At 38.4% G+C, this 14,024-nt stretch overlaps 1 protein-coding gene across 3 annotated transcripts in view; it reads right to left on the bottom strand.

Moving 5' to 3' along the window:
* Nucleotides 1–14,024, bottom strand: part of PRMT8 (protein arginine methyltransferase 8) — a 96,527-nt gene that overhangs the window by 75,001 nt on the left and 7,502 nt on the right. The window contains exon 1 of one of the 3 annotated variants that reach the window (XM_075275090.1): nucleotides 1,552–1,596. The exons of the other annotated variants lie outside the window; for them this stretch is intronic. Coding sequence (XP_075131191.1) covers nucleotides 1,552–1,581 — 30 coding nt within the window. The 5' untranslated portion in view covers nucleotides 1,582–1,596. Of the gene's footprint in view, nucleotides 1–1,551; nucleotides 1,597–14,024 lie in introns of those variants that run through there. 3 annotated transcript variants of the gene reach the window in all.

Raw genomic sequence — 14,024 nt, 5'->3', positions numbered from 1 at the left:
AATTGCTGATACGAAAGCCCTTGATGCGCTACATTGCTCTTTATGTGTCCCACTTTCCACTTTTTGCGAAAGTAGAAGGAGTCAGTTGGGGACAAGGCAGAAAACTGATGCCAGTTATATCTAAAATCTACACCAGTTTCTGACTCACATAGATTCAGCCACGCCTGATACTATGTTTTTCCCATTATTCCAAATTTTGCAAAAATTTGTTAAAATTTTGATAAATTTTGTCTCTCAATCAACTTTCTATCTTTAAAGAAAATGTAAAAGGTTCTCTCCAGTTGTTTAGCTAATGTAGACAGAAATGTGACTTGTGTAGATTCCGGTGTACCTTGTACTAGCACCAACCACGGACTCTGTATTCCCAATTTTGAGGAAATTTTGCAAAAATGATGTTAAAAACTGCAATAAATTGTGTCTCTCCAGCAACTTTTCATCTTTAAGAAACAATAAAGGTTCTCACCAGTTATCAAAGCAAAGTAGATTCCTAATTTCTGACTGTCATAGATTCAGGCATGCCCTGCACTAGCACCAGCTAGGAACTACACATATTCCCCATTATTCCAAATTTGCAAAAATTATGGTAACAATTTAGATAAATTGTGTCTCTCCAGCAACCTTTCATCTTTTAAGAAACAACAAAAGTTCTCACCAATTATGTATAATGAAATTTCTTCAATTTGACTGTCGTAGACTCTTAGTTTTGGACTGGTATCGATTCAGGTAGGCCTCATGCTACTGACAACTCCATTATTCCAAATTTTGTAAAAATCATGGTAAAAATTGCAATAAATTTTGTCTCTCCAGCAAGCTTCTATTTTTTAAAAGACAATAATGGTTCTCATCAGGTATATAGGGAATGTATAATGAAATTTCTTTAATTTGACTGGAGTAGATTCAGATCAACCAGAAACTACATATTTCCCATTATTCCAAATTTGCAAAAATTGTGGTAAAAATTTTGATAAATTGTGTCTCTCCAGCAACAATAAAAGTTCTCACCAGTTCTAATGGAATTTCTTCAGTTTAACTGTCGTAGATTCTTACTTTCTGACTGGCATCGATTTAGGTAGAGGTCTCGTGCCGACCAGTGACTACGTATTCCCCCTTCTTCCAAATTTTGCAAAAATTTTGGTAAAATTTCAATAAATTATGACTCTCCAGCAATCTTCTATCTCTAACCAAACATCTAAAGGTTGTATCTAGGTGATGTATTATTAATTTTTTTAATTTGGCATTGGATAGTCCATAAAATTCAACAATCTGAAATTTATTACAAGAACTGAATTGTGATATAATCTGGAATTTCCCAAAAACAGAATCAGAAGATTGAACCGGGAAAAATAAAGTGGTAGTAGATGTGAGTTCTTTTTCTATTTTGGGCATCTGTCCCCACCCCTTCCACCCCGTGGTTCATTCTCGCCCGCTATGTTCTATATACTTTCTATAAGCAGACTATATACGGTATGTGTAGTATAGTGGAATTTGTATTATTTTTTTTCCTTTTTAATCTGGTTTTCTCTCTGCTATTCCGCTCGGTCCTTGACCTACCTTTGCCTTCCCCTGGCTTCGTCTCCACATCAGAGCTCCCTGCTGTCATCTGGGCTGCGACCCAAATCACTGGATTAATACAGTATAATTTTTTTTTTTTACAATTTTGAGTTGTATTTTTCCGAAATCTCTTCCTGACCGTAAGAACTGTCTTTGTGACAGACCACAATTCACCTTCTCACCAAAAATGACCAATCCCTATAAAGTGTCACATCTAGGAGTTACCTCCAGGGCAGAGCGCGGCTCGCTGATACACTGTCTACTGCGCTACATGAGACATTCACCTATTACAGGGGACGGCTGCCACATATCATCACATCTCCGCACACATCCAGGCGCCCAAACCCAAATCCATGACATGTATTTAACTGCATCAGACGGGTTTATTACACCTTGTAAGTCTCACACGCTGGACTAGTCTGAATTAGGTTATTAAAGGGATAGTCCGACCTGCTAATACCCACTACAAAACTGACCTAGTCTATAGGGGGTAACCTGTTCAGGACCCTCAAATAGTGCCCTCAACTCTGGTGGGCCCAACAACATATATACACAGGTCATTCATTCATTTCAGGGAAATCCATCTATCTATCTTCTATCTATCTATCTATCTATCTATCTATCTATCTATCTATCTATCATCTATATTTCAATCTATCTATCTCCTATCTATCTATCTATCTATCTATCTATCTATCTATCTATCTATCTATCTATTTATCTATGTACTATTCTATCTATCTATCTATCTATCTATCTATCTTTCAATCTATCTATCTCCTATCTATCTATCTATCTATCTATCTTTCTATCTATCTCCTATCTTTCTATCTATCTATCTATCTATCTATCTATCTATCTATCTATCTATTTATCTATGTACTATTCTATCTATCTATCTATCTATCTATCTATCTATCTATCTTTCAATCTATCTATTTCCTATCTATCTATCTATCCATCTATCTATCTATCTATCTATCATCTATATTTCAATCTATCTATCTCCTATCTATCTATCTATCTATCTATCTATCTATCTATTTATTTATCTATGTACTATTCTATCTATCTATCTATCTATCTATCTATCTATCTATCTTTCAATCTATCTATCTCCTATCTATCTATCTATCTATCTATCTATCTATCTATCTATCTTTCTATCTATCTCCTATCTTTCTATCTATCTATCTATCTATCTATCTCATATCTATCTATTTATCTATCTATCTATCTATCTATCTATCTATCTCATATCTATCTATCTATCTATCTATCTATCTAACGCCAAAAAAGCAGGCAGCACACCAAAAATTGTGAAAAAAAGAGAAGGAGGTTTATTGCCTCATACTGCGACGTTTCAGTCCAAGACCTGTTTCAAGCACTACAGCAGTGATAGTATGCACATATATATATATATATATATATATATATATATATATATATATATACACTCACCGGCCACTTTATTAGGTACACCATGCTAGTAACGGGTTGGACCCCCTTTTGCCTTCAGAACTGCCTCAATTCTTCGTGGCATAGATACAACAAGGTGCTGGAAGCATTCCTCAGAGATTTTGGTCCATATTGACATGATGACATCACACAGTTGCCGCAGATTTGTCGGCTGCACATCCATGATGCGAATCTCCCGTTCCACAACATCCTAAAGATGCTCCTCTATTGGATTGAGATCTGGTGACTGTGGAGGCCATTGGAGTACAGTGAACTCATTGTCATGTTCAAGAAACCAGTCTGAGATGATTCCAGCTTTATGACATGGCGCATTATCCTGCTGAAAGTAGCCATCAGATGTTGGGTACATTGTGGTCATAAAGGGATGGACATGGTCAGCAACAATACTCAGGTAGGCTTTGGCGTTGCAACGATGCTCAATTGGTACCAAGGGGCCCAAAGAGTGCCAAGAAAATATTCCCCACACCATGACACCACCACCACCAGCCTGAACCGTTACCGATACAAGGCAGGATGGATCCATGCTTTCATGTTGTTGACGCCAAATTCTGACCCTACCATCCGAATGTCGCAGCAGAAATCGAGACTCATCAGACCAGGCAACGTTTTTCCAATCTTCAATTGTCCAATTTCGATGAGCTTGTGCAAATTGTAGCCTCAGTTTCCTGTTCTTAGCTGAAAGGAGTGGCACCCGGTGTGGTCTTCTGCTGCTGTAGCCCATCTGCCTCAAAGTTCGACGTACTGTGCGTTCAGAGATGCTCTTCTGGCTACCTTGGTTGTAACGGGTGGCTATTTGAGTCACTGTTGCCTTTCTATCAGCTCGAACCAGTCTGGCCATTCTCCTCTGACCTCTGGCATCAACAACGCATTTCCGCCCACAGAACTGCCGCTCACTGGATGTTTTTTCTTTTTCGGACCATTCTCTGTAAACCCTAGAGATGGTTGTGCGTGAAAATCCCAGTAGATCAGCAGTTTCTGAAATACTCAGACCAGCCCTTCTGGCACCAACAACCATGCCACGTTCAAAGGCACTCAAATCACCTTTCTTCCCCATACTGATGCTCGGTTTGAACTGCAGGAGATTGTCTTGACCATGTCTACATACCTAAATGCACTGAGCTGCCGCCATGTGATTGGCTGATTAGAAATTAAGTGTTAACGAGCAGTTGGACAGGTGTACCTAATAAAGTGGCTGGTGAGTGTATATACAGTCCTATGAAAAAGTTTGGGCACCCCTATTAATCTCAATCATTTTTAGTTCGAAATATTTTGGTGTTTGCAACAGCCATTTCAGTTTTATCTATCTAATAACTGATGGACACAGTAATATTTCAGGATTGAAATGAGGTTTATTGTACTAACAGAAAATGTGCAATATGCATTAAACCAAAATTTGACCGGTGCAAAAGTATGGGCACCTCAACAGAAAAGTGACATTAATATTTAGTAGATCCTCCTTTTACAAAGATAACAGCCTCTAGTCGCTTCCTGTAGCTTTTAATCAGTTCCTGGATCCTGGATGAAGGGATTTTGGACCATTCCTCTTTACAAAACAATTCAAGTTCAGTTAAGTTAGATGGTCGCCGAGCATGGACAGCCCGCTTCCAATCATCCCACAGATGTTCAATGATATTCAGGTCTGGGGACTGGGATGGCCATTCCAGAACATTGTAATTGTTCCTCTGCATGAATGCCTGAGGATTTGGAGCAGTGTTTTGGATTATTGTCTTGCTGAAATATCCATCCCCGGCGTAACTTCAACTTCGTCACTGATTCTTGAACATTATTCTCAAGAATCTGCGGATGCTGAGTGGAATCCATGCGACTCTCAACTTTAACAAGATTCCCGATGCCGGCATTGGCCACACAGCCCCAAAGCATGATGGAACCTCCACCAAATTTTACAGTGGGTAGCAAGTGTTTTTCTTGGAATGCTGTTTTTTTGGACGCCATGCATAACGCCTTTTTGTATGACCAAACAAGTCAATCTTTGTTTCATCAGTCCACAGGACCTTCTTCCAAAATGAAGCTGGCTTGTCCAAATGTGCTTTTTCATACCTCAGGCGACTCTATTTGTGGCATGCTTGCAGAAACGGCTTCTTTCTCATCACTCTCCCATACAGTTTCTATTTGTGCAAAGTGCGCTGTATAGTTGACCGATGCACAGTGACACCATCTGCAGCAAGATGATGCTGCAGCTCTTTGGAGGTGGTCTGTGGATTGTCCTTGACTGTTCTCACCATTCTTCTTCTCTGCCTTTCTGATATTTTTCTTGGCCTGCCACTTCTGGGCTTAACAAGAACTGTCCCTGTGGTCTTCCATTTCCTTACTATGTTCCTCACAGTGGAAACTGACAGGTTAAATCTCTGAGACAACTTTTTGTATCCTTCCCCTGAACAACTATGTTGAACAATCTTTGTTTTCAGATCATTTGAGAGTTGTTTTGAGTAGCCCATGATGCCACTCTTCAGAGGAGATTCAAATAGGAGATCAACTTGCAATTGGCCACCTTAAATACCTTTTCTTATGATTGGATACATCTGGCTATGAAGTTCAAAGCTCACTGAGGTTACAAAACCAATTTTGTGCTTCAGTAAGTCAGTAAAAAGTAGTTAGGGGAATTCAAATCAATAAAATGATAAGGGTGCCCATACTTTTGCACCGGTCAAATTTTGGTTTAATGCATATTGCACATTTTCTGTTAGTACAATAAACCTCATTTCAATCCTAAAATATTACTGTGTCCATCAGTTATAAAATATATCAAACTGAAATGGCTGTTGCAAACACCAAAATATTTAGAACAAAAAATGATTAAGATTAATAGGGGTGCCCAAACTTTTTCATAGAACTGTATATATATATATATAGTGTGAACAAAATGTATCAACAATCAATTAATTAGCACATCCATGTGTCATGTCAGTAATATCAAAGTGAAAAAACACAATATATGAAAATAATGTGACATAAGATATCTTGTCGTCTCTTACTCGTGTCTGAATTCTATCAGGTATCTAAACTAATGACACTCTTACACCTGCCTGCTATTGGCTCATTAAGCTGGATTGTAATGTATTATATTGTATTATATTACATGATATTATATTGTAATGTGCAAGCTGACTTTTTCCCATAGGAATGCATTAACCAGTGTTGTTTGGCCAGTGTACAGCATTTGGCCAATCAACGCTGGTTCTGCCGGAGGAGGCGGAGTCTAAGATCCATCCACAGCAGTTTCCATTGTGGTCCGATCTCAGATGTAGCAGTGCTGACACAGCACTGCAATACGGCGAAGCGGCAGAGCTCAGTACACACAGAGATGCAGCAGAGCTGAGTGTGCAGCATGGTTCAACGCACACTCAGCACTGCTACATCAGATGCAGCTGAGCTGAGTGTGCGTTGAACCATGCTGCACACTCAGCTCAGCTGCATCTGATATAGCAGTGCTAAGTGTGCGCTGAACCATGCTGCACACTCAGCTCAACTGCATCTGATGTAGCAGTGCTGAGTGTGCGTTAAACCATGCTGCACACTCAGCTCAACTCCATCTGATGTAGCAGTGCTGAGTGTGCGTTGAACCATGCTGCACACTCAGCTCAGCTGCATCTGGTGTAGCAGTGCTAAGTGTGCGCTGAACCATGCTGCACACTCAGCTCAACTGTATCTCTGTGTGTGCTGAGCTCTGCCGCTTCTCTGTGTAGCAGTGCTGTGTCAGCACTGCTACATCTGAGATCGGACCACAATGGAAAGTGCTGTGGATGGATCTTAGACTCCACCTCCTCTGGCAGAACCAGCGTTGATTGGCCGAATGCTGTACACTGGCCAATCAATGCTGGTCAATGCATTCCTATGGGAAAAAGTCAGCTCGTGCATATTGCAAGCTAACAGGGGATCCCGACCAGATAGAGCCCCAAAGAGCTGGGTGAGTGACATTCCCCCCTTAATAAGGTAATCCATAGCTAACCCTGCCTGTAGATCTGTCCCTGTCTCACAGTCACATAGTTCACAGTCCCAAATTAATCAAATGTTAAACTCACCATTTATATAAATTGGAGGTCACCTGATTTCGGCCACAAATTCCTTTTTCCGATTTTTTTTTATGCCTCCGTTGTTGTAGTTCCTGTCCCACCTCCTCTGCACAGTTATTGGTGCAAAAAATGCACCAGGGAAGGTGGGAGAGGATACGAATTTTTAATGCGTTTGCCTCATGGTATTTGATTGTAATCGAATACCTCGAACGGTCTGATATTCGATCGAATCTGTATCGAACGGTGTTCGCTCATCTCTAATCTTTATATATTTATACATCTTATGTCACATTATTTTCATATATTGTGTTTTTTCACTTTGATATTACTGACATGACACATGGATGTGCTAATTAATTGATTGTTGATACATTTTGTTCACACTATATATATATGTATATATGTGCATACTATCACTGCTGTAATGCTTGATACAGGCTCTTGGACCAAAACGTAGCAGTATGAGGTAATAAACCTCCTTCACTTTTTTTCACAATTTTCGCAGTTAGAGATGAGCGAACACTGTTCGGATCAGCCAATCCGAACAGCACGCACCCATAGAAATGAATGGAAGCACCTGTGACGCCAGCCGCCGGCAAAGTCAGCGTCACAGGTTCTTCCATTCATTTTTATGGGTGCGTGCTGTTCGGATCGGCTGATCCGAACAGTGTTCGCTCATCTCTAGTCGCAGTATGAGGCAATAAACCTCCTTCACTTTTTTCACAATTTTTAGTTTGCCGCCTGCTTTTTTGGCTTTATATTGAACGGGACAAATCCTTTTCCCATTGGTGAGCGCCCTATGCCTAGACTGGTGCGGTCATATACATGTTTTATCTATCTATCTATCTATCTATCTATCTATCTATCTATCTATCTATCTATCTCATATCTATCATCTATCTATCTATCTATCTATCTATCTATCTATCTCCTATCTATCTATATATCTATCTCCTATCTATCTATCTATCTATCTATCTATCTATCTATCTATCTCATATCTATCATCTATCTATCTATCTATCTATCTATCTATCTATCTATCTATCTATCTCCTATCTATCTATATATCTATCTCCTATCTATCTATCTATCTATCTATCTATCTATCTATCTATCTAGCTATCTATCTCATATCTATCATATATCTATCTATCTATCTATCTATCTATCTATCTATCTATCTATCTCCTATCTATCTATATATCTATCTCCTATCTATCTATCTCCTATCTATCTATCTATCTATCTATCTATCTATCTATCTATCTATCTATCATATCTATTTATCCATCCTTCTATTATTCTATCTATCTATCTATCTATCTATCTATCTATCTATCTATCTATCTATCTATCTATCTCCTATCTATCTATCTATCTATCTATCTCCTATCTATCTATATATCTATCTATCTCCTATCTATCTATCTATCTATCTATCTATCTATCTATCTCATATCTATCATCTATCTATCTATCTATCTATCTATCTCATATCTATCATATATCTATCTATCTATCTATCTATCTATCTATCTATCTATCTATCTATCTATCATATCTATTTATCCATCCTTCTATTATTCTATCTATCTATCTATCTATCTATCTATCTATCTATCTATCTCCTATCTATCTATATATCTATCTCCTATCTATCTATCTATCTATCTATCTATCTATCTATCTATCTATCTCATATCTATCATCTATCTATCTATCTATCTATCTATCTATCTATCTATCTAGCTATCTATCTCATATCTATCATATATCTATCTATCTATCTATCTATCTATCTATCTATCTATCTATCTATCTATCATATCTATTTATCCATCCTTCTATCTATCTATCTATCTATCTATCTATCTATCTATCTATCTCCTATCTATCTATCTATCTATCTATCTATCTATCTATCTATCTATCTCATATCTCTATCTATCTATCTATCTACAGTCCTATGAAAAAGTTTGGGCACCCCTATTAATCTTAATCATTTTTTGTTCTAAATATTTTGGTGTTTGCAACAGCCATTTCAGTTTGATATATCTAATAACTGATGGACACAGTAATATTTCAGGATTGAAATGAGGTTTATTGTACTAACAGAAAATGTGCAATATGCATTAAACCAAAATTTGACTGGTGCAAAAGTATGGGCACCCTTATCATTTTATTGATTTGAATTCCCCTAACTACTTTTTACTGACTTACTGAAGCACAAAATTGGTTTTGTAACCTCAGTGAGCTTTGAACTTCATAGCCAGATGTATCCAATCATAAGAAAAGGTATTTAAGGTGGCCAATTGCAAGTTGATCTCCTATTTGAATCTCCTCTGAAGAGTGGCATCATGGGCTACTCAAAACAACTCTCAAATGATCTGAAAACAAAGATTGTTCAACATAGTTGTTCAGGGGAAGGATACAAAAAGTTGTCTCAGAGATTTAACCTGTCAGTTTCCACTGTGAGGAACATAGTAAGGAAATGGAAGACCACAGGGACAGTTCTTGTTAAGCCCAGAAGTGGCAGGCCAAGAAAAATATCAGAAAGGCAGAGAAGAAGAATGGTGAGAACAGTCAAGGACAATCCACAGACCACCTCCAAAGAGCTGCAGCATCATCTTGCTGCAGATGGTGTCACTGTGCATCGGTCAACTATACAGCGCACTTTGCACAAATAGAAGCTGTATGGGAGAGTGATGAGAAAGAAGCCGTTTCTGCACGTACGCCACAAATAGAGTTGCCTGAGGTATGAAAAAGCACATTTGGAGAAGCCAACTTCATTTTGGAAACAAAAATTGAGTTGTTTGGTTATAAAAAAAGGCGTTATGCATGGCGTCCAAAAAGAAACAGCATTCCAAGAAAAACACATGCTACCCACTGTAAAATTTGGTGGAGGTTCCATCATGCTTTGGGGCTGTGTGGCCAATGCCGGCACCGGGAATCTTGTTAAAGTTGAGGGTCGCATGGATTCCACTCAGTATCAGCAGATTCTTGAGAATAATGTTCAAGAATCAGTGACGAAGTTGAAGTTACGCCGGGGATGGATATTTCAGCAAGACAATGATCCAAAACTTCTCCAAATCAACTCAGGCATTCATGCAGAGGAACAATTACAATGTTCTGGAATGGCCATCCCAGTCCCCAGACCTGAATATCATTGAACATCTGTGGGATGATTTGAAGCGGGCTGTCCATGCTCGGCGACCATCTAACTTAACTGAACTTGAATTGTTTGTCCAAAATACCTTTATCCAGGATCCAGGAACTGATTAAAAGCTACAGGAAGCGACTAGAGGCTGTTATCTTTGCAAAAGGAGGATCTACTAAATATTAATGTCACTTTTCTGTTGAGGTGCCCATACTTTTGCACCGGTCAAATTTTGGTTTATTGCATATTGCACATTTTCTGTTAGTACAATAAACCTCATTTCAATCCTGAAATATTACTGTGTCCATCAGTTATTAGATATATCAAACTGAAATGGCTGTTATAAACACCAAAATATTTAGAACTAAAAATGATTAAGATTAATAGGGGTGCCCAAACTTTTTCATAGGACTGTATCTATCTATCATATCTATTTATCCATCCTTCTATTATTCTATCTATCTATCTATCTATCTATCTATCTATCTATCTCCTATCTATCTCCTATCTATCTATCTATCTATCTATCTATCTATCTATCTATCTATCTATCTATCTCCTATCTATCTATCTATCTATCTATCTATCTATCTATCTATCTATCTCCTATCTATCTATATATCTATCTCCTATCTATCTATCTATCTATCTATCTATCTATCTATCTATCTATCTATCATCTATCTATCTATCTATCTATCTATCTATATATCTCCTATCTATCTATCTATCTATCTATCTATCTATCTATCTATCTATCTATCTCCTATCGATCTATCTATCTATCTTCTATCTATCTATTTATCTATCTATCATATTTATCTATTTCCTATCTATCTATCTATCTATCTATCTATCTATCTATCTATCTATCTATCTATCATCTATGTATCTATCTATTATTCTATCTATCACGGATACACCTCTCTCACTATTAATCTCTCTTTCCGCCATACACTAATGACTATTAGACACAATGCTGAGATGTAAATCATTAACTTAATAAATTAACCATCGTCTTACCGATCCTCAGTAATTGCTTTTTTACAGTAATTTTCACATTACGGAGGGAAATGTTATTACAGAGAATTATTTTCCGTGACTACATTCGCTATTTATCCGGGATTATCTACGACTTCTCCTCAGCAGAAATGGGAAATGCAAAACTTCTATAGAAATTGACAAATGACAACGCCACAAATCCGCAGCCCAGATTCCCCGTAGTCACCAAACTGCTGAGGAATGGGATTATTCCCTTTAAAGGCATAGCTGACAGGTCAAGGATATATAAGGCTATAGCTCATGTACTGACTCCTTAAAGGGGATGTTAAGGATTAGGAGTAAACTCAACCCCTTGGACCCAACAAGATGTCTGAAAATGTTCAGAACCCTTCTTGGTCACCCAAAAATCCATCTGGTGTCAAACCATAGATAGGAGACAGGGAGGAGCCAGAAGAGGAGGGGCTGTAGGGGAGACATCTGATTGGTTCAGAACACACAGCACAGTGTAAAGAGACCGCCCCCGAGGAGATATGCAGAGACATGTTACATGTTACACTACATGTACCGCTTATTTAAAACAGGTTCCCTTTAAGACAGAGGTCCGTTTTAGTATATAATTGGAAAAGTCTATTAACATGAGTGGGAGTCACTTTGGTGGTATCAGCTGTGTATCCAAGTCAAGACACGAGTGGCGTAAGAAGAAGGAGCAACAGCTCAGATCTGTCACATGTGACAAACTCAGCTTTGCTACATCAATCGTCAAAATTTCTCAGTAACAGAAACATTTTAAACTCAGCTCTGCTACATCATGTAAAGTTGTAAGATATTTGACTACTCAGCTCTGCTACATTGTTAGACAAATATTACTCTAACGTATGTAATCAACCTCATGTACTACATAATCAGACAAACTCAGCTCTGCTACATCAAAAACCCACAATATCTAACAAACTGAGCACAGCTATAATTGGATAAATTCATGTCTTTCTATGTGAAAGTCAGCGGAGACACACGTGATAAACAGAAGTGTCCAACACACTGTCAAACTCAACTCTACTACACCTCATACTCAACTCTATAACAGCCAGACCCATCAGACAAGCAATATCCCAGAATACTTTACAAACTCACATCTGCTACATCATCCTTGACACTACTACATCCAAGACTTATACTTCTATATCTGACCAACTCAGAACTATCAGAGCTTACAAACTTAACTCTGCTACCTCTCCAGACTTTACAGTTCTGTCTTCTCAGACAAGCACAGCTGCTCAGTATGTACTCAGTAACATACTCAGCTCAACTACATGAGTTGTGCTCAGTGGTACAAATTCAAAACACATCTGTGCCGTATCTGATCAGTTCAGCTCTGCTACATCTCTGCAATACTATACTGAACTGTAATTCAGGAGTGCCAAATCTGACAAACACTCACTCAGCTCTGCTGCATCCCCTGACATCCTCAGCTCTATAACATCTGCAGCCTAGCTCTGCTACATCAGACCACACTGCTCAGGGCTAGTACAAGTGACATACCTAAGGGTGCATTCACACTGAGTAAACGCTAGCTTATTTTGTAGAGTAAAATTACACTTGTAAATTTTGCTATCCCATTGACTTCAATGATATTTTACAGGCGTATTTTTACAGGCGTATTTTTTACTGGCGTATTTTTACACTTGTAAAAAAATATCATTGAAGTCAATGGGATAGCAAAATTTACAAGTGTAATTTTACTCTACAAAATAAGCTAGCGTTTACTCAGTGTGAATGCACCCTTATTTTGTAGAGTAAAATTACACTTGTAAATTTTGCTATCCCATTGACTTCAATGACATTTTACAGGCGTATTTTTACAGGCGTATTTTTTACAGGCGTATTTTTTACAGGCGTATTTTTACACTTGTAAAAAAATATCATTGAAGTCAATGGGATAGCAAAATTTACAAGTGTAATTTTACTCTACAAAATAAGCTAGCGTTTACTCAGTGTGAATGCACCCTAACACCGCACCACCTGAATCCCAGTTCTGCTACATCTGATAACTGTTTCTGAAATACACAGCTCCATAATATCTAATAAACTCAGCTCAACTATACCATTTGACATACTGAGGTCTGCAGCATCTGAAACTAACTCAACTCTGCCATATCTTAAAAACACAACTTCCCAATATGTGTCAAACTCAGCTCTGCTACACCATTAGACATACTCAATTCTGTAAGAGCTGGGACTTAGCTTTGCCAAATCAAATGGTGCCAGACTGTGTTACAAACTCATATCTGCTACATCAAGCTCTGTAACATTTAAAACTTACCCTGTCAGCTCTAACAAACCCAGCTCTACTACATCACCAGACCAAAGAGTTCTACCTTTTCTGCAAACACAATATTTAATGTACTCAGCACAGCTACATCAGATATCTAACAAGCACAACTGCCCAATACCTGACAAACACATTGCTGCTACATCTCAGTAATATATACTCAACTATGCAGCATATTAGTGCCAAATCTGACAACCACAGCTGCTCACTAAGCTCTGCTAATCCACCAGACACACTCAGCTCTGCTAATCCACCAGACACACTCAGCTCTGCTAATCCACCAGACACACTCAGCTCTGCTAATCCACCAGACACACTCAGCTCTGCTGCTCCACCAGACACACTTAGCTCTGCTAATCCACCAGACACACTCAGCTCTGCTAATCCACCAGACACACTCAGCTCTGCTGCTCCACCAGACACACTTAGCTCTGCTAATCCACCAGACACACTCAGCTCTGCTGCTCCACCA

This window comes from Leptodactylus fuscus, chromosome 5 (genome assembly GCF_031893055.1).
Source record: "Leptodactylus fuscus isolate aLepFus1 chromosome 5, aLepFus1.hap2, whole genome shotgun sequence".
Lineage (NCBI taxonomy): Eukaryota > Metazoa > Chordata > Amphibia > Anura > Leptodactylidae > Leptodactylus > Leptodactylus fuscus.
The sequence above is the reverse complement of the archived record's forward strand: the minus strand, read 5'-3'. Positions and strand labels throughout refer to the sequence as shown.